This window comes from Phoenix dactylifera, unplaced genomic scaffold (genome assembly GCF_009389715.1).
Source record: "Phoenix dactylifera cultivar Barhee BC4 unplaced genomic scaffold, palm_55x_up_171113_PBpolish2nd_filt_p 000986F, whole genome shotgun sequence".
Lineage (NCBI taxonomy): Eukaryota > Viridiplantae > Streptophyta > Magnoliopsida > Arecales > Arecaceae > Phoenix > Phoenix dactylifera.
In genome coordinates, this window is record NW_024068341.1 from 141,852 (window position 1) to 169,793 (window position 27,942).

Sequence of the window (27,942 nt, forward strand, 5' to 3'; positions counted from 1 at the left end):
GTTTGATGGAGGATTGGATGGCTTTAATACTAGCCCCCTCTTCTTTCCCTTGGCCAAGTTGGACCATATGTACGATAACGATGTATTATAGACCACTAGTGACGGGGTTGGAACAAAGGCTATAATTTACTCTTTTAGCTTGTCAAATACCTTAGAGCAGGGACGCTAACCTGGCATAGCTCAGATAAGCCTAGGCTATTGAGGCTGGTAAAGTCTAAGGGTTGTTCGAGCCTGCAAGCTCCAGCCAATTTAGTCAAAAAATTCAAGCACAGAACAAGTCTATTGTTGAGCTGAGCTTTGGGTTTTCACTAATTTTTGGAAGCTGGCGTTTCAAGCTAGGGTTAATCATAAGCTGAATCTAAATTTGATGCTTGACCCTGGCTTGTTTTCTAATGAGACAATACTTTGATCATGTATCATGCATTAACCCAGATAAAAAGTTGGCTAACCATCAAACTTTGTAGGAACCCACGAACCATGTACGTGGAAGAAAGAAAAATGACACCTTGGTGTTCCTGCCACTTGCTGATGGCATATGCTGGACTTGGAGATCTTAAACTTCGCAAAGCGCAAAGGTACTGCATACCACATTTAGCTCCTTGGCTCCATCTTTCTTTGAATTTCTGGCAGATAATCTCATCCTGAATGCTAGAGGAAAACGACACGCATCTGCCCAGGAATTTGAACCTACAAACCTCCAGATAACCTGGTGACGCTTTGAACCATTCGGGATTCATGTTGACATGCCTGCTCACATGTGTTCAATCCCTGCACCTTATAGAACAGGAGATGGTCATGTGTTTTACCTATTCATGTGGTGCTGGAGTATTAAGTGGATCAAATTGATATATTCTGATATCAATGTAGATGAGCACATTAGGAGTGCAGTACCATCACAGGCAAACCAACAAAAATGATGAGTAAATTGCTGTACTTGTATGTCATGTATACTTTGCACCGCTAAGATTCAAAAAGAAACTAGTGACTTGTCAGGAATGCGTTATTCTAAGCCATTTTTTTCACATCGGTGTCAGACTTGTCATGTAGAATCTGTGTATAGAATATAGGACAGCCTAGTGCACAAGGCTCCCCTGAAATTCTATTGTGATCAAATGATAACAATTTAACTTGAACTCAAGCCACATGAATTACAAGAACTTCAAGAATGTTGGAACTCGAAGCAAATATGAAATGTCCCACCAAAGCAAATCAAATACATTTCTTTTTAAATGTGAAAATTAAATATATTTGAATATATAAAATGGATCTAATAATACAGAATCAGATCTTATTTTTTGCAAACATGAAAGAATAGGTGTATGGCTGAGTTCTGGTAATGCATTTTGAAATGGAGTTTTCACAGTTCTAACATTTTGTTAGTATTTCTGCCCCAGTTTCTGTTATCAGTATGGTATGCTCAAACTGTGCTGATAAGCTTCCATCTTCTGTTACTGCTGTCCAGTTATCAGCCCATATGACAGGGTTGGTGCTCCCTATTGTAAGCATTGGCTCTGCACAAGTTTAATGGAAAAAGTCTTACAATAAGGCATTACATAAATTTCTTAATTTGAAGTTGTCTCCCAAAATAGACTCAATCAACTATGAAATCTAAACTAAATCCCAATCTTCCACCTTTGAATTCATAAGATGCAATGAATCTCCTATATCAAGTACTAAAAGAACGAAAGTTACATGTAAATTTAAACAAGTTTGAGTTCTGTAACCCTTTTGAGTTACCTATGTCAACCACATTGAACTCAACTCATCATGTTTTAATCCAAGAAAAAACAGAAACAGATCTGAACTTACAGTGTTCAACATTTGACGAAAGAGAAAGTTTGATACAATGGCAAATTGACCTCTCAAAGATTTTTGGGTTGGAAAAGAAATTCCAAATATCACAAGACCTGGGATGTATCTCATTCAACTAAGAAGATAAATAATACAAGAATAAAGAGGAAAGAAGAATGATGAAATGCAGAGTGGACATGAAAAAAGAAAAGGAGAAAAGGGCCAGATACTGTTTCTTCAGAATAGCTCAAATTAATGAGGATAAGAAAACCCCAAATTCTCTCATTAGGAACATCTTATGAAAGAGAAATGTTGGAAAAGGTGAAATCTGACACCATTCACTGAAAGTTGAGGCTTGTTCGGTCACATGCAAGTGGGCCTGGAGGTCATGTAACTAATCCACTTCCAAACATTTGGAATGTAAATGCGACAATTTTACTTACACCAATGTCTCTCACTCTTAGGAAACCACTTCTTTAAGGAAGTCCCAGAGTCAACTCTTGCAGGTTGAAAATGACCATGTTCACTTTATGATAACTATCTATGAGGATACTTGACGATGGCATATAGCTACCAATAGCTGGCCTTGTCTAACAATATCAACCAAAGTTGACCATGTCACCTATTTCAGTTCCAGACGCTAAATTCTATTCTACCAAACATCCATAATGAAACCACATATGCCGAGATTTCAATTCCACTTTTTCCCCACCTACATGCAAGCAAACTGATCCTTGGAGAAGCTCTCCTATCTTTTAACCAAAGTGGCCAATGGTTAACCACATCAAGAGTCTCCGTGTTAGATCAAAGAAACACCTTATTGTCTCCTCAGGTTCTGGAAATGTTTCCACTCACCAACAATGACTAGCTGTATAAATCCATTGATATGGCAGAGACAAAGCTCTAGCCAAGACATAAGTGTTTAGAGGATAATCGGATTCAAAGTCAAAAGATCAATTCACAAACATACTTAATCAACCATTCACTATGCTATCTTGAAACTCATGCAAGTCAATGTTATACCAGCTCAACCATTAAAGAACTTAACAAAACAAAGCTCTAGGTGCATAACATGAATCATATATGATGACATCAACTATAAACCCTAATCATAACCATCCACCCTTAATTTTAAATATTTGGGGATTAGATAACATTCATGCAGACATGGTTACTGCAAAATAACAAGTCAAACTTAGTTAACTTAATAAAAGTTGTGAAAAAAAACATAGCCTCAAGCTTATAAGACCTCTGATTGCCCCCTGCTAGAATATTGTCATGCTCCTGATACAAGGCTTAGAAGGAAAGGAAAACAAAATCATAAAATCTAGACCATTAAATTAAAACCGAACTACCTCTAGATGACTTAACATAGAAGAACAATAAAAAATCTTAGTCTGTTCTATAAATCATAATGTCCTATATGACATACGAATCATATCCAGCCTAAAAAAGCTTAAGCAAACAAGTCTCACCAACAAGAAACAGACATATGTCTTTTGGCACATTAATCTTTACTAGAATATATTATAGTGAAGATCTTTGTGCCTTTCAACATTTTGCCAAAATCCTCCCCAATGTACTCCAATTTGAATTATTCTTGAAGAGAGAAAGCTAATTAATAAAGCACCTTTTCATTCATCACCAAGAGAGGGTGGATTGCACTGCTAGTTAATGGAGGCCAACCCTGCTATTCTTGCTCTTCAAGCTGGCATGCACTAGCTATTTGCACAAACTAAGAAGTCGCCAAGAAGATGATCCAGTGAAAAAGTACATAGCCCTTTTAGTCTTCAAATTGATCAGGTTGGCATCTAACCTTTCCTCTTATTAATTTCCCACCACCACTACAGGCCCTACTTTATCCTAGTTTGGTTAAACTAGAATGCTTCAACTTTTCATAGAAAAACGTATAGAAATTAAAAAATGAGAATTATTCCAATCATGGAACCCATGTCTTGAGTAACACATGAAAATTAAATTGGCTCACTAAAAAAATAATTAACAAACATGTACAAGGCTACATATAAAACAAAACTGCCAGGAGGAACTACCTATTGTAAATGTTTGACCCAATAACATGCGCCCACGCTCCCTATTTCCTACAAAGAAGATAATCATGTAAGCCCAAGAAGATGTCAACAGGATTTAACAGCTCAAAGTTAAATTTATATATATATATATATATATATATATATATATATATATATATATATATTAATTGCTAAAACTACTAGATAGATGAATCAGGTTTCTTGCAATAAACTGGATGTTTCAATATGTGATGCTAGCTAGAAAGTTGTGCTGGCAAAGTGTCTTAATTATTCAATGCAATAAGAAAATACTACAAAATGTATACACCAAAGTTTTTATTGTCTTATCTATGGTACGCCATAACATACTGAACCATACCAGTCCGGTATTGGTATACGGTAGGGGGCGTACTGACACTCGGTACGCAGAACCGGCCCCTATACTAGACATACCAATACAGTGACAGGGTGGCACCAGTACGGGGCTTGGTATCGAGATGGCGTACCTTGGTCTTACCACTTGCTTTAATTTTCTGATGAAAATTCTAGAGGACTAAAAGCATTATAAATGAATAAGGAAAAAAATAAATGCCTACATCAACAACTAGATATGCAAATCAACTTTCTGACTTCTATGATAGAAATGGCATTTCTAGAAAATAACAAAATGCCAATATTAATTTATTACAGTAATTTACTTGAGTCCAGGACTTACTAAAATGAAGTATAACAGGGTCAGCATGAAATACTTTTCCCACACCATGGCCAACAAATTGTCGAACTACACCAAACTGAAATTTATCTGCATGATCACTTGACAAAAATTGAACTATTAATAAAATTCTTGAGACAGTTCTTACTTCAAATAGAAATATATAAGAATTTTTCTGAAAAAGTCCTATATACAAAAGGGATGGCCAATGTCATGAGCATGCTAGGAGATGCGCAGGTGGCAAAGTACCAATCCAGACATGTGATGCAGCTACTCATCCAAAGTATTTATAGTAAAGACATTGTATTTCTAAAATAGATTACAGCGGGTTACATCAATCTTCAATTTCCTTTTCCTTCCACGGTAAATAGTATAATCAAGAATATCTTAAAACATATGTAGTTCATCCTTGATTTTTAAGAAATCACTTCCATTGTGTGGCTTAAAATGAGAAATTTATTTCTCCATGAGTTTTCAAACTTAAATTTGCCCTGAACTGGCAATACCAACACCTCAGCTAGTCTAAATGGAGAAAAGTTGCCAGTAAACGTTGGCCTTAAAAACAAAACGAATTATGGTTTTGCTCCTGTACATTTCCATGTATGTCAGTGAATGGTCACTTAATCGTAAAGTTATTATATTGCAAAGCTGGGATTCAGGTACTGTTTGCTGAAAACTACTGTTTACTATCAACATGACAAGTGTAATCAGATCTTTGATGAAGTATATATTACTTAATTAACATTATACACCTGTCTGTGTGTTTGCATACATGCATGTACATAGGAAGGTATGCTCTAAACAAACAAAAGACACGTATAACATGCAATCATACATAAGTATGCACATATGTGCATTCATGCATGGGTTCATGCATATGTGCATACGTACATACAATCATTACAGTGCAATCATTTTTACAGATCATAATCATAATGAACAAGAACACATGTTAAGTTCAACAACTTTTGCCATGCTCAAGCCACAAATATAGAATAGCATAATTGTCATGAAGAAGACTTGGGATTTCTGAGTCCAAGCTATTAGGGAGATGGGCCACAAAGAATCCTAGAGAGCATAGAATATAAGTGACGATACATATCTGATACAATTATGGTAACAAAAGCAAAACTTTTTTTAAAAAAAGTTCACAATGTTAAAAGGATTTTCAAAATGAAAAGTTCAAATGGGAAGCATTGATAGGAAGCCACATCAAACAAGCATATCTCACTTCATATTCTTAAACAGCTAATGACATTTAATTGAAAATTCTCAAATGTTGATGTCAAATTCCAGCTTCTCATCTTAACTTTTTGAGCAAGCAACTCATAAAACCACTTCATATGATGTTGATACCTCATTGAGTGCTCACCCAGAGGATCAGGTTTAGTAACTTATCATTAACAAGTACATAGTGATTGAATCTTCTCTGTAATTTTGATAGAGCTTTCAGTGAATTGCATTATCCAGTTTCAAAAAAAATGATAGGTCAAAAGCTTGAAAGATAAAAACCTGAGCATGTGTTCCAAAAAATACATGGTGATTGCTTTTACATGCTGAGGTTTCAAGCATCTCTACATTAAATAAATAAAATATCTTATGATAACTTACATGTTTATATAATACCATAAATACTCCATTTTTTAGTACAAAATATTTCTTTGACCATTTATAAATCTTTGTTCAGCATGTAAGTTAAATGAATGCTTACGTGGGAAGCAATGCTTAGATGTCCTTTACATGATTTGACTTGGCAAGGCTATCAAATTAATTGCCAGTCTGCTCTTTTCTGGCATCAAAACAAAAGAATCCATAATTAAGGATTAAAATATCATATAGAATTTCCATCCTTCATTTCGTGCTATGGATATTGACAATTGGCCTCACTAGCACAAAAAGCAACAGAGTCATTGGTGGATAAGCAAACCTGCATGCTTTGAAAGCCACTAAACACATATCATGATGTAACATGCAGAAGTTTGCATTCCAATTAGCAGATATGCAACAAGCATACCTCAAAATGGTACTTTAGTTAATTTAAAAAAATCAGTTTTAGTTACCTTATAATGTTGTATAGAGTTGGTTTTGAAAAGTAAACATAGTTTCTAACTAATCTACAGAAATCTGGTATCATATGCCCTTTCAGATAATCTGGCTTTTTGCTATGAAACATATATATTGCAATAATTGCATGGAAACTAGCATCACACGACTGCATTAACAGATTGAGGACATATACAAACTTAAACTATATGGTACAAACTATACAGGGACATAACAAGCTCAACTTGCCAAAGCAGGATTTGAGTTTGAGTTCTGGTATAAGTACATATAGTTATGTTGCAATTCTGTATTCTTATTCCTCTTTTTATGTTCCATTTCTGTGGAAAAAGCTGAAGTTAAGGAAGAATTTGTTGGGTTTTACTTGATGACTATAGATCTTCTTTGTATTCTTCATTTCACAGTCATGCTGGGTTCTGCAGCCAATCTTTTCTTGGGCTTTCCTTTGGTTGGTTATGCCATGGGACAAGCACTCTAAAGGTGCAACTTAAGTCAGTCTGCAACCCATGGCTGTTGCACTCCTTGTCACTAGAATAGTTCTTTGAAACTCATGTTGTCCATCTACTTGATAGATCTCATAGACCATTTCATTAGTCTAGTATGGATGTGGGTTACTATGACTGCAGTATTATTCTCTGATTTTAATTTGTAAATTATACGTATATGGTCCTGCTGAGATGTACATTAACTTTTCTATAATACATTTTAGTAAAATGGTCATGCATCAATAGATATTCTAGAATCCTATTTCATTTTATGCTGACTTTTGATACAAAATAATTCCTCCAACCAAAAATTTGTGCATGAAATACTCAGTGATCTTTACTAAGCATTGAATAGAACTAGCTAGCTTTGTGAAAATGCTATGGACGTTCCACCTGAAAAGAAGCAAAAACAAATATAGAACCACATGAACTGGCAATAAGAGTACAATAGTTTGCAGTGACTTTGCACTGTTCTATCGTGTTTTGTTTGTGATTGACATGTCAAATACTATTTAGTCAGTGAACATAAATCATAAAATCTTAATACATAAGACAGAATCAAGCTAATAGTAGATAGCAATCGTGCTTGGTAAAGTGTAATATTGAAGTGCCACGTGACAATTTAGGATATATCAACTTATCCAAGTACATGCAACTGGCATCTCATAACTATTTATCTTTTATGCACAGAAAAAAGAAGGTTCTTTTGCTTTCATATAAAGCCCAGCCAATTTTCATTACATCATCACTTTTGGAAATTTCCCAGGATATGTATGTATATGTATATAGATATATGTATCTGTGTGTGTGTGTGTACACATATCTGTATATGTATGTATTTATGTATGTATGCATGTATGTATCTATGTATGTATGTATGTATGTATGTATGTATCTATCTATCTATCTATCTATCTATCTATCTATCGATGTATGCATGTATGTATGTATCTATCTATCTATCTATCTATCTATCTATCTATCTATCTATCTATCTATGTATGCATGTATGTATCTATCTATATATATATATATACATTTATGTATGTATCTATATATATGTGTGTGTGTGTGTGTGTGTGTGTGTGTGTGTACATACGTATGTACAGATGAATGTATGTATGTATATATCAAGTCACATCTAGAGTAACTCTTAGAGTTATAACTTTTTTGAACTAGACGGTGAGCATCTCACATCAGTGATCCAAGCCATTGGATGTGGTCTCCTACCTTTAGACTTCTTATACAACAAAAATCATGTACTTTGATGGAGCTTATGCACCAAGTGGTCAAAAATGGACAGTTTAAATCACAGAATTTTTGGTATGTATTGATGCCTAGGCTAAGATTCTCCAAATCACATGATTTTTAGTGTGTAAGCAGTTTAGAGATAGTAAATAACATCCAAAGGCTTGGATCATCGATGTAGGACTCCTATCGTCCAATTCAAAAAAGGCGTAACTTGACCTGACCCATACATATATGTGTATGTACATATATTATAATTTTACATAGTTCAACTTTTGTACAACAATCTACCTAAGGGTTTTCAGATGTATAGATCCATGGGAGGTACTAAAGTATTCTTTCACTTTTAACCTTAAAGTATCGCATGTGTACAATGATATTCACAAAGCCTTCCTAAGATGTATAACCTTGTATTCAAAGATTTAAAATTAAAATTTTTTGTAGTAACATACTGTATTGTTTTGCCAATTTGATTAAACTCCACTCCAGGTGCACATATTGATATTGCCCTGTAAAGACATTCTCTTGTTACCTGAAGGACAAGCACAAAATATCCTTATTATTGTTTTAAATCAAGAATACAATATTTCAAGTAGACACTGGTAAGAAGTTGATTTGTTACTCTTACATCATTATTTTATAATTACAATCATGTTCAATTAGCATAAAGATTCATGTTAAAAGTACCAAGTACAATGTCAACATCATAGAATTAACAATATTAAGAGCCAAAAACACTAAATATAGAAAGAAAATAACAAGACTTGAATTAGAAAAAAAATTAGGGGCCGTTTGGGGTCCTGTAGTTGAAGTTGCATTACAACTCAAGTTGTATTGCAACTTAATTTACAATGATTGACTTACAAGGAAGCTCACTTTTAGTATTCAGTCGAGAGTTCAGAGAAAAGAGAGGTGTCTCTAACAAACATTCCATTGAATACCTTAGGAGTGGATTCCAGGTTGGAACACTCAATATACATGGAGATGAGAATGTTTTGGATGAAGAGGTCCTCCATTGAAGCTGCCAATGGAGAGGGCCTAGGCATGGACTTAGGTGCCAATGGGAGGGAGTGTGCAGTGGTGCAAGCCTTGAAGGGGGTGGAGAAGGTGAAGGAGAGGGATGGAGGGGGTGGGCGCTGGCAGCAAAGGAGGCCGAGTGAAGGAGGACGGCACAGTGAAGTCCGAGGTAGAGGAGGCGGCCACAAGCCTCTCAAAGGTGATGGGCTTGGCAACAACATCAAGGGAGGCGGCGAGTGGGGACTCGAGAGCGAGGCAGGGAAAGAGAAAGGAAGGGAATGAGGACAAGGAGGAGAGGCCTCTTCGGTGAAGTTTGAGACATACCAAGGTTAAGTTCTTCCTAGTTACGTCTGGCACTATTGATAGCACTTGCTGCTAGCTAGCAGAGGTTGTTGTTGCGGTTGTCACCAAGGTTTGTGTACTGGTCGGTACCACTATATACCGACCGTACTGTACCGATACCGAACTGGTATATGTTATAGAGGACATACCGATACTCGGCACACCAAACCGGCTCCCATTATGGATGTACGGATATTGTAATAGAACGATACCAGTACAGGATCCGATACCGACACGACGAACCTTGGTTGTCACCATGTGTAAAGGTTACCACTACTACAACCAACATAATAATGGGTAACAATTGCAACTGCCTTAGCTTGTGAGAGCCCAGCTAAATTTTAGGCACCAGGGTCATGGTATATGGTACCGGTACGACCGTAACGTACTATATCGGTACCGAACCAGTACACAGTATAGAGAGTCTGAGTGTCAGTACACAAAACCAACTCCCATATTAGGTATACCAATACTGTACCAAGATGGTATTGTATAGGGCTCACCTTGTGAAAGCAAGATAGTGTCTACCAAGCTCTTGTGAAAGCAAGGTGGTACCTTGCGCTTTCACCTTGTGGTATCTCTTGGTCATCAATCTTAATTGGTATCATATTTCATTTCCATTCTCATTAAATTTACATTTCATATACTTTGTCTTTGTTCTACTAATCTTAGCCTCATCCTCTAAGTTTTTTTCTATAAGTCCAACTTAGTATTTAGTCTAGTTCTATTTTCATCAATCAACACTATATCATTTTCAAATTAAATAGATAATGATACTTCTTCCTGAGTATTGGTAGTAAGTTCATCCACAACTAAAAAGATATGGACATAGTGTTGATCCATGATGCAAGCCTATAATAACTGAAAATACACTTTTTGTATCGAAATAACTCCTAAAACTTGTCAATTCCCAAGCATACATATCCTCAATTATTTCAATATAACATTTATTTACACCCTTCCATCTTAAGACCCACCAAATTACTTTTCATGGTACTTTATCATAAGCTTTCTCTATGTTAATGAATACCACATGTAAACTTTTCCTTTTTTCTATATTTTCTACAAATTTCTAAGTAAAAAGATAGCCTGTGTTATTGATCTGTCAAGCATAAATCTAAATTGGTTATCTGAAATAGTTGTTAATTTTCTCATCTTTGTCCAATTACTCTTTCCCAATTATTTCTTAGAGTTTAGAGCAACACATAACTTTAATTCCTTGAAAATCAGAATGATTTTCATCTTTATTCTTATAGATAGGTATTGCAACACTTCTCTAATCATCTGGTATTTTCTTAGTTTTTAAAATTTTATTAAATAAGCTAAAAGCCAATTCAACCAATATCTCCCACAATTTTTCAAATCTCAGTAGGTCTTTCATCTAGCGCTAGTGTCTTACTTTCTTCGCATTCTTTTCAAAATTATTGCCAATTCTGAGTTGCACAAATAGAACCTTCTTTCCTCCATAATTTTACTTCTTTAATGAATATTTCTATTAGAATTCTTATTTAATAATTTTTAAAATAATACCCCATCTTTATTTTATTTTTCTTGTCCTCTATATATATCCTATTATCATCACCTTCAATACATCTAACTTGATCAATGTATTTATATTTCCTCTCTCTTGATTTAACTATTTTATAAATTTCACTATCACCTTCTTTTGAACATTACTTATTATTTATTATGTATTTAGCCTTAGTGGCACTTTTGATCTTTCTTAGCCTCCTTATATCTTATAAAATGCTTCACATTATTTATTTGTTCCCATGTTTAGAACAAATTTATTTTGTTTTTAATTGCCTCTTATATCTAACTATTCGACCACCAAGTTTCTTTGTTTGTATTTCTCTTTAACTCTTTTAATACATCTTTAGCTACCTCTTAACACAATTAGCCCTTTGGTCCCACATTTTCATTTGGTTCAATCCTTAAGTTCCAATTTCTTTCTTTTGGTAATTTGTCCTTAAAAAGATAAACTATGTTCCCCTTTTAAAGTCCACCACTTATCTCTAGACATTTATTAATTTATTTTCTTTTCTTCTTACATTTAATGTACAGAGTATCACCTCACAATCCTCATATGTTGATCTTTCTCTCCTCTAAATGAGAAAGTAATCTACTTGTGATAAATTTGATCAACTCTCAAATGTTACTAAATGCTGATCCCCCAAATCCTGAATTCTCTCAATACCCCATATCATTACTCACCTCACACATTTCCCATTATATTTCTCTTTCTGAAATAGTAAGGGAAATATTATGTCCTTTATATCTTAAAATTCTTAAGAGCTCTCACAGAACCTGCAGCACACCATCCAAAATGATGGATAACCAACTTAAAACCAAACAATCTCAAAACTGTAATGCAAAACTATACTTTCATTCACCACTAATGCAAATTCAAGAATAATTCTACCTCAAGCAAATGCATTATAAGCCTCATGAACAACCACTTCCAAGGATTGGATCCAAAGGATTGTCTAAGCACTTTGCATAAATAATCCTTTTGTAACCACCAACTCTTTCATAATTTTTGATGAATCAGCTTTTGAATGTTTTGTTAACCGTTGTTCAGAAAACTTCAAACATCCAAAAAGTGATGTATCTTGGGCTAGAGGACAACTATCAGCTTGCTCTTTTGCTCTAGACTTGCAGGTCAATCTAACACAGTTGAAAACCAATTTATGTACAAAAGAATCAGGCAAGGATGTTTAAAGAACAAACTATACAAGTAACTGAATTTAATGTAACTAAAAAAATTCTTTGCAATTGGAGTAGCTAAAAACCCCAGAAAGAGAACGATATTGCTTCAAAACACTCATTCACTTTGTTCCACTTTCTTCATTATTTTGTCACTTACTTCTACTTCTGAACAGAGCCTAACAGATTTTCGCACATTCTTGTCGCCATAATATTGAGGAAGTATTCTAAGAAGCATGATCTAACCAACTTAAAACCAAACAATCTCAAAACTGTAATGCAAAACTATACTTTCATTCACCACTAATGCAAATTCAAGAATAATTCTACCTCAAGCAAATGCATTATAAGCCTCATGAACAACCACTTCCAAGGATTGGATCCAAAGGATTGTCTAAGCACTTTGCATAAATAATCCTTTTGTAACCACCAACTCTTTCATAATTTTTGATGAATCAGCTTTTGAATGTTTTGTTAACCGTTGTTCAGAAAACTTCAAACATCCAAAAAGTGATGTATCTTGGGCTAGAGGACAACTATCAGCTTGCTCTTTTGCTCTAGACTTGCAGGTCAATCTAACACAGTTGAAAACCAATTTATGTACAAAAGAATCAGGCAAGGATGTTTAAAGAACAAACTATACAAGTAACTGAATTTAATGTAACTAAAAAAATTCTTTGCAATTGGAGTAGCTAAAAACCCCAGAAAGAGAACGATATTGCTTCAAAACACTCATTCACTTTGTTCCACTTTCTTCATTATTTTGTCACTTACTTCTACTTCTGAACAGAGCACATTCTTGTCGCCATAATATTGAGGAAGTATTCTAAGAAGCATGATCTAAGTAGGGCAGTCTTCATCAATTTAGCACATTTCCAAGACATAGTGCACATATTGTATTATAAACCTACAAAGAAAAACAAACAACACATTCTCAAGTCTCTTTTTCAACTTATTATTTAGATAAGAAAAATAATGAACTACTAAAGAAGCATGAAATATTTCTATATTAAAAAAAAAGAAACATGGAGTACATTATAAAGCAAAAAGGAGATTATTGGTCTGCTGTGAATGGTAGAATAATGCCTTGAATATGGAGAAAATCAATCTTAGTTTCAATACAAATGTAGTTTAAGAAATGATGAACATGTTTCTGATTTTACCTGAACCAGGTTCTTAGCTTCCTCGTCAACATCACCGCAAAGGAAAGTGGCAGATGTATCCCCATGATAACCCTAGTAATCAAAAATATGCTCATGTAAGATTTCCTGAGACTTCATGACATGGAGAACGAAGAACAAACATTAAATTCAGATATATTCTGCAGGCTTAAAGAACAAGACTTCGAAAATATGAGAACTCATTCAGTTCTCAAATCTACTTTATTCTTAAGTCTTAACAAACTGATGCCTAGAATAAAAAACAAGTAAAAAAATGAAATGTTAATAGGCGATCCTTCTAAACCGATTTTTCCTTGTTGTTCTCAACTTACGCTCTGTACATTTAAGATGGATAGATTGAGAAATAAGTATGCTTGAGCCGTAGGAGTCACACGAATCAAGGACACAGTAACGCAGAACTAATTTAGATGGTATACACATGTCAATAAAAGCCAAAGGGGCCTCCAATAAGGAGGGGTACTTTATTGTCCTTTTCCTAAGCATTCTGATAGAAATAAATCTTTGACCTGATGTTCCTATATTGGATTTTTACATGCTTTATTCTTTTCAATTCCAAAGAAAATAGTTTTTTTAGCTAAAATAAAGCATCATGGAGATATGAAGAAATGTTGGTCAATAAATGATCCCAACTGAAGATCAAGAAGATGGAAATTATGTTTTCTCCAAAATAAAGTGGGTGAATTTTGCTGCTCCACCCATTTCAAAAAGAAACAAAATCGTCAAGAAGAAAAAAAACATTTCAGCTGTTAGAAAGAGAAGGAAAAGCAAGATGTGAATTGGCAACTAGGACCCATGACTGCACAATTTAGTCGTGGTATTTATGATGAGTGTCATGCATAGTTGTTAAAGGACCCACAGCAGCCCCCAGCATCACTTGACACTAAGTCTTCATGTTTGTGTAATTGTAGATATGGTTAGAATTTCTACAAGTGCTTTATGTATAAAAATGAAAATAATTTTGTTATTTGGGTTTTTGAAACCACTCTTGTGTTGTCATTGTTGTTCAAATGTAAGAGTGAGTGATTAGTTTATAAATTATTAGAATGTCCAGGGATTATGTGACTTATGCAAGATCTATGGCATAAGCCAGGTTCATATAAAACACGATGGCCTCAAATGTTAATTAGACACATTACATATAAATGTATCTACCTATATCTATATGTATAAGGAAATATATGAATTTGCGTTCACATTTGTGTACATAATACATATAAGAATACATACATACATAGGTACGTACATTACCTACCTACATATAGAATGTTAGATTTTAAGCTATATTATAGGCCATGCAAATTGAAAATTCAAATCACTGAACATGATCTACACTACAAAAATACCTAAAAATCAAAAGTCATATATTTTGTTAGTCTCTAACAAATGCATCAAGTCAGTACAAAAATAAACAGTACCAATTATACTAGTATGATAAAATACATGATAGAGCATAAAAACTGAAAATCCAATTTTCCACTTTATGAATCATGATCTACACATATTAAAACATGGGTAGGTCAAAATTCATTATATTTTGATGATTAGATCATAGACAATATAGTATCACGCTATTAAAATTATCCATTTTGACACCTACTTGATAATTAGGTTAGAGATCAAAAAAATATATGAACTTTGGTCTCTAGGCATTTTTTGTAGTATAGACCATGTTGAATGGTCTAGATCTTAAATTTGGATAATCCATCATTAATTTCGGATTGTTAACTCTTTTTTCAAGGAGTTAATATAAAGTGTGTAGTTCAACTCATATGCAAACATACAAAATATGTGAATTTTGATTTCTAGGCATTTTGTATAGTCTAGATTATATTCAATAGTTTAGAACTTGAATATGAATAATCCATCATTGAGTTTTCAAGGAGCTAATATAAAATGTGTAGTCCAACTCATATACATCATACATACAAATATACGTACATATGTATATTCATACATACATACATACATATATATATATATACACCTAGGCTTTTCTACTTTTTTAAACACAAATAAACCACCACATTTTGAATACATAAATCAACAAATAGAAAATATATATAATTTTATGAACTATAATACTATATTATTCAGAAACTATACTCCAACAGTGTCATTTATTTAGAGTTTTCATGCATGTGGCTTTATGTTTCTCTCACGGTAGCCAAAACCAAATAAGCTCACTAGATTTCCAAATTGGTTTACCTAAGTCATACCCTTTTCATAGCAAACCCAAGTTCCAAATGAAAGTTTGTCATGCCAACCCGTACTACCCCACATTGACCATACTATACTATACTAATCAAATATCTGTACTGTATCAAGGTTTGATTCGGTATATGAGCAAGACTTATTTGATCTATACTGCCTGGTTTCGGATGGTACTATGGCTAGGAGCGAGGAAAAAGTGTCGAGATTGGAGAGCCTGTCTTGGTACATGGTATGTACCCGATCGTACTGAACTGAACCGCTAATGTATCCGTATGGTTCTCGGCCTAGTTTTGCGGACCTTGTTCCACAGTTTTTCTTACATTAAAAGAAAACTCGAGTCTTATGACTTGAAGAAACCATGAAACAAGCCTATTGACAAGAAAAACTAATTACTTCATGATGCATAAGTATATTAATATAATGTTTATGAACTTACATTTAAATAGACGGTAACATCAATGTTGATGATATCACCATCCTGCCAATCAAAACAGAATTAGAGCGACTATGGAAAAATGGACAAGGAATAAAATGTATAATAAATGTCAATGCATGATGCACCTCAAGTTCACGGGAGTCTGGTATCCCATGACAAATGCATTCATTAACTGATGTACAAACACTCTTTGGAAATCCACCATAGCCAAGAGGAGAAGGATATGCTCCATTATCTATAATCATTTGGTGTACTGCTTTGTCAATTTCATCAGTCTTTGTGCCTGGCTGCCAGCAGAGAAATTGTCTTAGGATTTTGATGCACCACATAATTTTGAAACCTTTTTAAATAAGCATTAGTGCTAACCCGAATACAATAAGAGCTACAAAGGTCAAAACAATAATGATAGATGGAGTAATTGCCTAATTTCCTAGGATCTCGGGCTTGTCTGTTTTACATCCTTTCTTCATAAGGTACAGGATACCTATAATATATAAAGGAGATTTTTTTGTAGCATCTGTAAAACACAATCATTCTTGTATATTGCAAACTGTTTAGTGTTCCATAAGCTGAGAGTTATAACTCAGCACATTATACAGCATATGAAACTTAAAGCAAATAGCAACTTAGCAAGTTAGACTTCCCACACCACTACTACCTTGCAAGATTTTAGCAGATACAACATGGTTATCATCACCACCACCATCATAACCATAACCGTCATCATAGTCATTAGCTTAGCCTTTTGCTATCAATATGGGATAGGTTATGCAGAGCAGCTCTAAGTCAAGAAGGCTCCATGGAAGAATTAGCTAGACCTTTATCACTGTCTAACAACCTAAGGTCAACCCTTTAAAATTCAGTAACGAAATCTTGGTAAACACAAAGTAAGGCAAGAAGAGGCGCCTGTTATAAGTCTTAGGTCATTTGGCAAAAGGGAGACCAGATTACTGGTTGCATAGATTAAAGGAAGTTAATGATATCTATCATAAGGAACTAAATTCATCCCTGAAGCATGGATTACAGGTTTCAACGTCAAAATGAAACACAGTACCATAGCAGATGAGCTTTGATTTCACTGGTAAACACATCTAAAGTATCACCTAGGATGAGTAGTTGCCTAGTTGGCCTTATGTTCAGATGTTATGGTCATGATAATAAATAACGCAAAGGACATACTATGCCCAGCATGAACATGCACAGGGCATGGATACATGACCAGATGCCCAGCTAGCCAAGGGGAACTGGATTGTACTACCCAATATTGAACAGTACAATATGACTTTGCAAGGCTCGGTACCATCTAGTACCAAGGCAAGGGGCTCCAAAAACATCTCTTTCCCATTTGCGAACAAGGGAGGGACTTCGAAGCTTTATTATTGAATTCGAAGAGCAGCAAACAGGTGGAACTTTGTCCAATCAACATGACCATCATACTTTCAAGCTTTATAGATGTTGAATCCTTGCCCCAAACTATGTATAAATGAATTTTCAACCCTTTTTTATGCTTTTCCTCTCCAACCGATTAGATTTTTTGTTAAAATTGTTAGTATGTGTGTCTCTCTCAATTTTTTCTTTTAAATTCTTAAATATTTTGAAGCTGACTAAGATCAAATTCATGTGCTTAAGCATGAATGGAAATTGGTGTTTTTGGGGAGGAACAGCTTCCACCCAAAGGTATCATTAAAAAAATCCATATTTTTGAAAAGCAAACCAACAAATTCTGATCAATTTTTGGATATCTTGTTAAGCAAGAATTGATCTACAACTCTAGTTTAGAAAACTAAGTTTTGGCTCAAAATTGAAGTTTCAAGTTAATATTGGGTAGAAAGCATTTAAATTGTGGAATGATGTCTGGAAAAGAAAACACATATGCATATTTTAACAATAAAAAACAAAATATGCTAGCTAGATGCAGAATAGTCTTGTGAAGGGATAACTTAGCATTTTATGACTTGGGCCCCGTTTGGCATTGCAATAGATCATAGAGCTTTTGTCTATAGAGCTTTCAGCAGTAGAGTCTTTTCTAGTAGGGCTTTTGATAAAAAAATATTTGATGTTTGGTAACTACATTGCTGAAGCATTGTGGAACTTTAACATATATTAGGTAATCAAATTGAGAAAGTACTTTTAGTATCAAAAAATGACAATAAAAAGCATTTCATAATGCTTCCAATTTTCTAAAGATATGTACTATAAAAAATTGTTATTATAAAATATTCTTAATTTATAAGTTATTTATTTTTATTTTTAATCTAAATAATATAGTAAAAAAATTAAATTTTTATATTGATTATAAAATAACAATATATTATTATATTAATGCATTATAATTATTATAATATCATAATATGGTATTATTATTTATATATAATATTATAATAGTATTATATTATTTTATTATTATATTGTGATTATTAAAGAAAACAATAATCATAGTAATGTAATATTATTATAACATAACATGACATAACATAATATAGTATGATATAATATAATTATATTTTACTATATTATATTATATTATACTATTATTATATTGTACTATCAAAACCACTATTTAAAACATTGCTATTTTTTATATTTTAATCTTAACAATACAATTATTTTTTATGGGGGATTATCAAGTAACAAAGAATATCATAAGTTGAAACTCAAATTCTTAATTGCATGATTATGGAAATAAAAAGACAAACTTAACCAATTATAGAAATAAAATAGTTTTAGTTTTAAAAAAAGAATATGCTGTGGGAACTCAAACCTAGCTCCCTCGGATGACTTTTTGCCTTCTAAAAAAAAAGCTTCCCGTTCAAAAGCTCCCAAATTGGAGCTTTTCCTTAGTAGACCATTTTTAGTTTTGAAGAAGCTAGAAAGCTATTCCAAAATTTTTACCAAACACTTCAAATGCAGTTTTGAAAAGAGCTTTTGGTCTTCGAAGAAGTTTCTTTTGGCCCCTCCAAAAGTAATGCCAAAGAAGACCTTAATGGATTGATATTCTAGCATGTTATTATACTTTCATTTTAAGGTCTTAGCCTCTAGATAATTGTTATTGTATATTCTAGGGATTTAAGTAGAGGGCAAGACTTGGTGCAATGGTAAGGTTGCTCCATTGTGAACATGCCACAAGTTCGAAGCATGGAAATAGTCTCTTCCTCATAGGAGTAAGGCCGAGTACATCTGACCCTCCTCGGACCTCGTAATAGTGGGAGCCTCATGCACCAGAAAACCCTTTTTTATTCCAAAGCTTTAATCCTATAAGGCAGGAACATTTTAGTTTTCCTACGAAATAGGATGCCCCATGCCCCGCCTCATCCTAGTACTTGCTTGGGACGCCCTTATTATATTTTTTCATATTTTTAATTGTTCATAAAAGTTTTATAGTTTTAACCTTTTTTCAAACATATCTAGACTTCAAAGTAATATATTTAAGGTAAACGGTCCCATTTATCCAAAACATGCAAAATGTAAGGAGCATATATGTAATAATGATCTAAACATGCTAAATTTATTCTTGCAGAAATTTTTCTATTAATAATTACTTTTTCTGATATGTTATTATCTTAAAAAAATAAAATATATCCTGAAAAATTACAATCTTGTAACCTGATCCTTACCATACAACATATCACAATTTCATGCCAAACAAAATAAGGGCATTATTTCCTCTGTTTTATTTATTTTACTCAAATTAGTAAAAAGAGCTTGCCTTGACTAAGAGCTTCCTAGTGTGGAAGATGGTGAGCATAATCATTGAAATTTCAATATAACTTCGCTTCCCCTCTCTCTCTCTCTCTTTCTCCCTCCCTCTCTTTCTCTTTATTTCTGACTGCAGGGGTGATGGGCATCAAAGCCCTGTGACGCCTCAAAAGAGGCAAACATATGTGAGACTCCGTCCCACTTTTCTTTAAAAACAAAACTGATGCCTCAGCCTTGCATGATCTTGCCCAGGGTCGGCAAAACCATTCCGAATCGGGCGGTTATGGCCGTTCCGAGCCGTCTCAGCAGCTCACCGGGACAGTTCCGGCAATAGAAACGAAAACCATTGTCGGAGGCGGAGAAGAAGAAGAAAAGAGAGAAAAAGAGAGCGAACGGAGGAGAGAGGGAGAGGTTGAAGGAGACCGACAGAGGGTGGTGGAGGGCCAGCGGAGGCCGTCGGAGGGCCGTCGCCAGGGCAGTAGGCGAAGGTTGCAGCCGTTTCTTGTTCGGGTTCTAATTTTGGACTTAGACCCAACCCAATAGAAGATCGGGTCGGGTCGGGTCTATATATAACCCGGACCCAACCCAAAAAAATGGGATCCAATTTAGGTCCAGGTCAGATCTGGTTCGGATCAACCCATCCATAGCTTCAGAACTTGTTTGCATCCCGCAGGCTGCGGCCTGCGAGCCCAAATAATTTTATAGATTCGACTCGGGTTGGGTCAGATCGTAGGATTGAAAACCCAAAATTATCCAGATTTCAAATGGGACGGGTTGAGTCTAAATTCAGTAAACCCAAACCCTGATTCAGAAAATAGAATGGGTCCAATTTTAGGACCCGACCTGGCCCCACGGGTCCTCCAAAAAGAGTCGGGTCGGGTCGAGTCACGAGTCAACCCGACTCATTTGTAGCCTTAGCTGGACGGGATGGTGGGGCAATCTCATTTCATGGAGAAGCCGAGACACCCCCATCTCATAGGATTTAAAACCTTGCCTGATAGCACCCCTACTACATAGACATTTGCACCTCATGTAACTACTTACATTGATATCTCTACTTTTTTCTTTATTTATACTAGTTGTTTCCCCTTGCACTTTACAGTACTATACGGTAGTCTTTTGGTTAGCACTTATGCTCTCAAATCTCAATCAAATTTCCTTTTATTATTTTAACACTTCCCATGACCTATAAACTTAAAACCACCATTGTCCGCTAGTTCAGATTGAAAAATTGAGGAATGATAATATGTTGATGATCAATCATAACAAAGACGTTCAAAACATAAAATGAAGCCTAAAGTATAGGCTACATACACACTAAATGAGCTGCACTTTATTATGGTGCTCCTCAAGCCTTCAATCACTTATCATAAAAAATAAAATATACAACATATATATTCTTGAAAGTTTAGTCATAACAATTGGCTTTGTCTTTTGAATAACGAGCCTACAAACTGACAAATATATTAAAATTTTGATGGTTAATGTGAGGTCAAGAGCCAAATATAAAGCGGTATCCAACATCGGTAGATCATACCTTCTCAAAAAGCCAGCCCAATATAAATAAGATAAAGATTGTTATTTAAGTTTAAAGATTTTCTTTAGGAACCAAATTAGTGGATCCATTCACGACTCAAATAGTTGATACATAGACAAATTGGAGTTGGATTTTGATGCATTCCATGCAAAAATAGGAATCAAAAATTTAATGCATGTTAGGAGTAGTGCTTCGGCAATACAAATAAATTAAGAATGAAGCCTTCTGTATAAAAGAATTTTTGTCGATAAGTCTACGGAGAAACTAAGATATTTCGAAACATAAAAATAAGACCAGATTATCAAATGCAAGTTTCTAAACATAATCTGTAGAATCAATGACAATTTCGACAACCTGACTAGTAATGGCATTCTATTGTATGAATTTTCAATATTTAATTTGCTATAAGTGTCAGGCTGTCCAAATGTATGGACGTCTTTCTTGTTATGAATTTTCAATATTTAATTTGCTATAAGTGTCAGGCTGTCCAAATGTATGGACTGGTAAATCTAAGCAACAGTTTCTCGTGGAGTGACATAAAGAACAAAAAGTTCCCACAACAAAGCAAAACTAGTTGTTTGAAAGAAAAAGCTGAATCATTAAGGTCAACATATATTGCCAGAACACACAAGAAAGGAGTATTTGAATTCAGATCTACCTTAACGAGAGTCCCAGCATACTCCAGAACTTGTGCAGCAAGCTTTCCAGATGCTTGCATACATTCAATTCCTCTCTCATTATGAACTTCAGGTCCACTAGCAATTCCAGGTGAATGACTAGAATTTACATATGGAGGCCTCGATATATGATCCGGAACGTGTAGACAAGGAGAAACTTTTCCAGGACGTAGGCGTTTGCGTTTATTGTTCAGCAAGTCATCTTGCTTTCTGATAATGTCAGAAAATATATATTAATATGCAGAGAAACATACAATATCCTATAATTCTTCTAGAAAGCTCAAAGTTCAAAATGAAATGATCAAGCACCTAATAAAATAGATAAATAGGTTTGTAGAAGTTTGGCATGAATACAAGATTTTCACACATCACAAATCATAAAGATACATCAAAATGTTTATGTTTTTATTAGCTGTTATTGTTCTCAATCATCCCGGAATATTGTGTCATGTTATATGGTATATATCTTTCAAAGGCCCAGAAATGGATCATGTACCTCTAATACTCATGCTTATTGGACCTAACATCTTTAAAACAATTTTCTTTTGATGTAATATAAGCTTTTAAAAATTAGTATGTGGTTGGTGGTCAATATGGTTTGGCATCTTTATTTTTTATGAGAACTCAATGCACAATCAAGAGGATTCATCATCAGTGAAATGTCAAAACAGTCAAAAATGTACTTTACAAGTTCAGAATATCAATGACAGAAAAAGAAAGGAGCTTTCCTAATGTTAGCATCATGTGCGCCGAGTATCCAATGACAAGGTTGTCAGTATTTAAGTGCAGACATGTTTCATGCACCACATATACTTTACCTGGGACCAAGAAGATATTTGTTATGGCACATCAAATGAAAGTGCATTATACATAGGTAAGCATGTGCACATAAGAAGATATTTGTTATGGCACATCAAAATGAAAGTGCATTATACATAGGTAAGCATGCTTGCACATACACATGCTAGCGTAGAAGAAAAGTTTGATATCTGTATTTGTAATGCTGCCCAGCAGCAGTTAGAAAATTACACATCAGACTTATAACATTTTATGTGTGAGATTTCGCATATGAACAAAAGAATCTGTTAAATTTTTTAATAGTTCAATCAAGTTGAGAAAAATATTATATTATTTCCATCATGTCAAAATTAGAAGTGTCCATTCTAAAAAGTTTTCAAGAACACTATGTTTGACATTAACAATTGCAAGATCATTTTGCACATTTCTGTCTTACTAGCCACCGTCTGGTGTACAGTAACATAAGGATAGTGTGATTCTTCTTATCATCCAATCCACATATAATGGTAAAGAAACACATGAAATGTTTCATTAGTAGAAATTGCAATCATGGCAAAATAAAAGGCACTAGAAGTTCTAATTGCGACAACATTCAAAAGGTGCAATCAGCAGGTCCACTTTCTCTTGTAATTACGTTTACATTATGGTTCTCTTTATCTAGACTTTTTCAACTAGTGATTGTTTGTGACGACCATTAAGCTTTATGTTGGATATCTGCAGTTTCTTATCCTTCAGTACTTTCTTTCCACTCAAAGGGCTTGGCACTACCTTCCCACTCCCAAATTCGTAAAGATAACCTGAAAAATCAATTACAGAACCACACTAATCCAATAGTCACCTATCCTCTGACATGTTAACCAATCCATCGCTTAATTTATGACTCAATTCCTCATAGTGTTCATAATGATTTGTCAAACTCCTTGTAGAAGGGTCATTTTCATCCAAGCACTTGTTTCCTCTTGCACAGTTATGGTTCTATCAATCTGCAAAAGTGTAAATTTATTCAACCCCTCATCTTAGACTCCATTCTGATGGTTTCAACTTTTTTGGTAGCTTGCTAAACCCTCAGTCTTTGCCACCTGCATGTCCCCTAGCCTCCATCAGCCACAGAATAACACAAAGAGCAAGAATACTCTTGAGATGCCAAAAACTAAACTACTGACCGTAAAAGAGAAACAGAGAAACATATTTTATGTGTAATTAACAAATAATGACCATATGATGCATGTTTGAGACCTACAATATGAAATATTAATAGAAAGATCCAAGTCCTCTGAGATGCAACTTCAAACAGGACAACAAACTATATCCTCAAAACAGAATATATGAATCACGGCCATGAGGTGAAAGTTTAGTTGCACATAATGAAAATGGAAATGAAAAAGGAAATGGGATCAGAAAAAGGATATCCTGCAAACAACCGCTTGAAGCACATAAGAAGAATGCACACTTCATATGGAAACTTAGAAAAGCATATGTATAGAAACCTAGAAAGCACATGTACACACTAAACAGCATATTTAGCTTAGACATGATGATTCACAAGTGGGTCTGATCACATAAGTACTAGATGTTTGATACTATTTGATACATACAATTTTCACAGTCCCTAAAATTTGTATCCTAGGAACTCAGATTCAAATGAATGCTATAACAACTTATATATCTAAAGGATTAAACTGTCGTGCTCTTACTTCGTAGAGTCTTGACAACTCATTCCAAACAATTAGAAACTAGGAGGTATAATTATCTTCAGAGATATTCCCTTATTTCTAAGAAATCGGTTGGTTGTTCCTGGGACATGCTCTGCTTGGGTGTTGTTTAATTGCAAGGAAAAACATTTCTTCCATTAGGGATAAAACACTTTTCCGAGCATTTGCTTTGCAGGAAAAAAATTATATGGATATTTTTGGGGGTTTTCCTTGAATCACCATTTTTGCAGCTAGTGTAAAACCCTCTATCTCTACATCCAATAAAAATAATAAAAAAATAAAAGCATTTCTCAAATCCCAATAAGCATAGATCATATTTTGAGTGATGACCACACTACTTTTCAAGGAACCAGATCTTAGTTTTTCCAATATTCTAAAAGGCAGAAAAGGTAATAGAAATATGTTTTTCATTTTTTTTCTTATATTTCAAACACCATGAAAACTGGATTTCCTTTTTCCACAGGTTTCTCTTGCAACCAAACTAAACCCTTGGGTAAAGCATAGTCCCAACCCCGAATCACATGGTATGATGAATTCATAAGCTCCTGCACTAACCCAGAAACTGATGGACAACAAAACTAGACTCCTTTGAAGCTAATATTAGACATTAAAAAAGTAATTTAGCCATAAGCCAAAATCAATAAATAAAAATCACATCCTATAGTTTTAATAAAAGCAAAACCTTATCTCTAACTTGCTCTAGTAACACACACATGACCTAGGGTTGCATGCATATTAATAAGTGTTTTAAGAACATGATACCAGGTTGTTCAGGACTCAGACCACCATTTCTTGATATTGTATAACAGAATGGAACATATATAACAGCGAGCATAATCATAGCAGGAATATAAACAATAGCTTGCAGGCACAGCAAAGACAGGCATTCAAATAATTAAATCATACCAGTATCCCATGCAATTCATGCTAATATAGTGAATTATAACAACAGGATGAAAAAACTCGACACCAAAACCTAGAGAAGGTGAAATAACGATGTAGAAGGGGATGCCAAGAGATGAGCTACTACAAAAATAATTAAGTGAAAAAACAGAAAAATAATGGTAAAACAATACAGATGCATTGACGTGTTGTGGAAAGGAACATCAATCAGAAACAATGTAAGGATCTGGACAGGAAAGAGATCAAGAAATAAAGCTTGTTGCTTAACCAAGGAAGAACAACATGCACTACAACTGCCTGACCACACACCATGAGAAGCAGTGACAGGAAGCCATGCAAGTGACTCCTGAAGACCTAACCAAGCAAATAGTATATACTGAAAAAGAAGGACAACAAAGGAAAGAGAGAAATGAATGAGAAAGAGAGAGAGAGAGAGAGGAGAGAGAGAGAGAGAGAGAGAGAGAGGAGAGAGAGAGGGAGGAGGGAGGACTGGAGGAGGAGGAGGAGGAGGAGGCTGCCGGCCTTTCTTAAAACATCATCATAAGAAAGGCTCTGCAGAGCCTTAAAATTATGTGATTTGAGAACTTTTTATTTGGACCTCTGATATCCCTCTTCCAAGTCCCAATGCATCCCTTCTCTTGCTTCTTTCTATTATTCTTTCTAATAAAGAAAGTTTTATTGGCCAACCTTTCTTATCTCTTCCATAAACCACAACTTTCTTTCTATCCATTCTCATACTAATTTGTAAAAACGAAGGTCGAAAGACTAATCAGTGCCCTTTTACTTTTTATTTCTCTTTAAGTGTACAGTATTATAACTTCTTTCCTTTACACTATTTGATGAGTTCTTACACATCAACGCAGTTAGAATGTCCAACTGAACTGCAATGAGTAAAAAAAAAAAAATTGTATCATTTTGTACCCCAAAAAACCATACCTTCTATTGAACAAGAGATCAGCTAAGTTGCAAAATGTTCTTGACAACTGCAGGGATGCATGGAAAGTTCCTGCAAAAACAAAGCAGAGGCACATGGTATTTGTGAAGTTTTCTTTCAAAAATAAATTTCTTGCAAACAAGGTCTAAACCGTGATAGATCATCTGAGTAGAAAAGCCAACAAAAAGTTAGAGCCTCCATAGGCCATACTGAGACAGCTATTTCAGTGCAACACTGCAAGATTGGGCTCAGTTACCCAGCAGAGTTGTTTAATAAGTGAAGATAAAGTCAAGCTAACTCAGCAGTTTGTGCACTGGCTATATTGATGATTATATCATTACTCATGACATTCATAGTCCGATGAAGTGCATGAATAATAACAAGTTGCCTCAAGAAAGGCAGGCAGTGGCATTAATAAATCTCATCAATTTAATCTTTACCATCAAATTGGGTATTAATTCCAACAAGAAGTTCTAAATCCTTTTTGATTGCTCTCCATTATGCTATCTTAGCCACCTCTTTCTTCCTTCCCCTCAAACAAAACTGGACCGCCCCTACCTCCCCTACTTGCCCTAAAGGCCTTCCACAATGTCGAACTTAATGAGACTAGCTCACTAAATTCACTACCATCAAACGAACAATATTGCGAGATACAATAAAAGTTAATTGGGAAATAATACTTGCAGAGTTGCTAGATTTAGCACATCATGCCACTATGCATAGAAGCCGTAAATGTACAAAAAATCCAACATCCCTTTCTAGATGCAAACGTTTGGAAGGGTTAGCCACATTATTAGATGGTCTGGTAAGACCAATAACAACACCTTGCAGCCCAACACTGTCAGCAAAGATGGTAGCAGCAGCTCTCAGAACCGTATCCCATCTAATATAAGTTTTGACGATCAAGATATTGCCTACTAAACTAAGCATTGCAATGATTTCCTCTCAATCTAACAACTGTAAATGAATTCATAGATCTTTCACAGGATAATTCATCGATCCCACTCCCTACCATCTTCACTCCATCCATGATACTGGCTAAAAATTTTTCAGCATCGAAACTTATATATAGGAAAGTTATCGACAAAAGGCTGCAAAGATTTTATCCAATGCAAGAGAGCAGATTCATAGACCTTGTGTGCGCGTGTGTGGGTGGGTGAGAGAGAGAGAGAGGTGACCTGGGTTGCGGCCAAGAAGGGGACGGAGTGGGTTGGCCGGGTGGAGGAGGCTGTCCCCAACGAAGGATGAGAGAAGACGGGGTTGAAGAGAGGATGTGCACGCCATGAGAAGAAACCCCGCGGTCAAGATTGGTAGGGGAGATATTCGGATGCTCGCTGTGTACAGATGAGTGGAAGGAAGCCTCTGTGCAGTCTATATGCCGCCGCCCTTCTGTTCGGCTCTGTCCATCGCTGCCGCTACCTAATCTGCTACCGCCTACCAGGAGTCGGACGCATGCAATGCACGT

At 34.9% G+C, this 27,942-nt stretch overlaps 1 protein-coding gene across 7 annotated transcripts; it reads right to left on the bottom strand.

Moving 5' to 3' along the window:
- Nucleotides 1–431: 431 nt before the first annotated feature.
- On the bottom strand, nucleotides 432–27,942 carry LOC103718669 (methionine aminopeptidase 1D, chloroplastic/mitochondrial). Of its 7 annotated transcripts, none has more exons than XM_026809100.2 (10): nucleotides 27,656–27,942; nucleotides 26,480–26,549; nucleotides 22,112–22,340; nucleotides 16,346–16,507; nucleotides 16,221–16,262; nucleotides 13,556–13,627; nucleotides 8,780–8,859; nucleotides 4,537–4,634; nucleotides 3,843–3,883; nucleotides 432–768 (listed from the first exon to the last, which is right to left on the bottom strand). In XM_026809100.2, the coding sequence occupies exons 1-9, from the start codon at nucleotides 27,759–27,761 to the stop codon at nucleotides 3,843–3,845; spliced, it is 900 nt and encodes a 299-aa protein (XP_026664901.1). In that variant the 5' UTR covers nucleotides 27,762–27,942; the 3' UTR covers nucleotides 432–768. The 7 variants fall into 7 exon arrangements, with proteins under 7 accessions (XP_026664901.1, XP_038977075.1, XP_026664900.1 ...); XM_039121147.1 differs by having other exon boundaries at nucleotides 432–774; XM_026809099.2 differs by having other exon boundaries at nucleotides 3,843–3,890; nucleotides 27,656–27,941.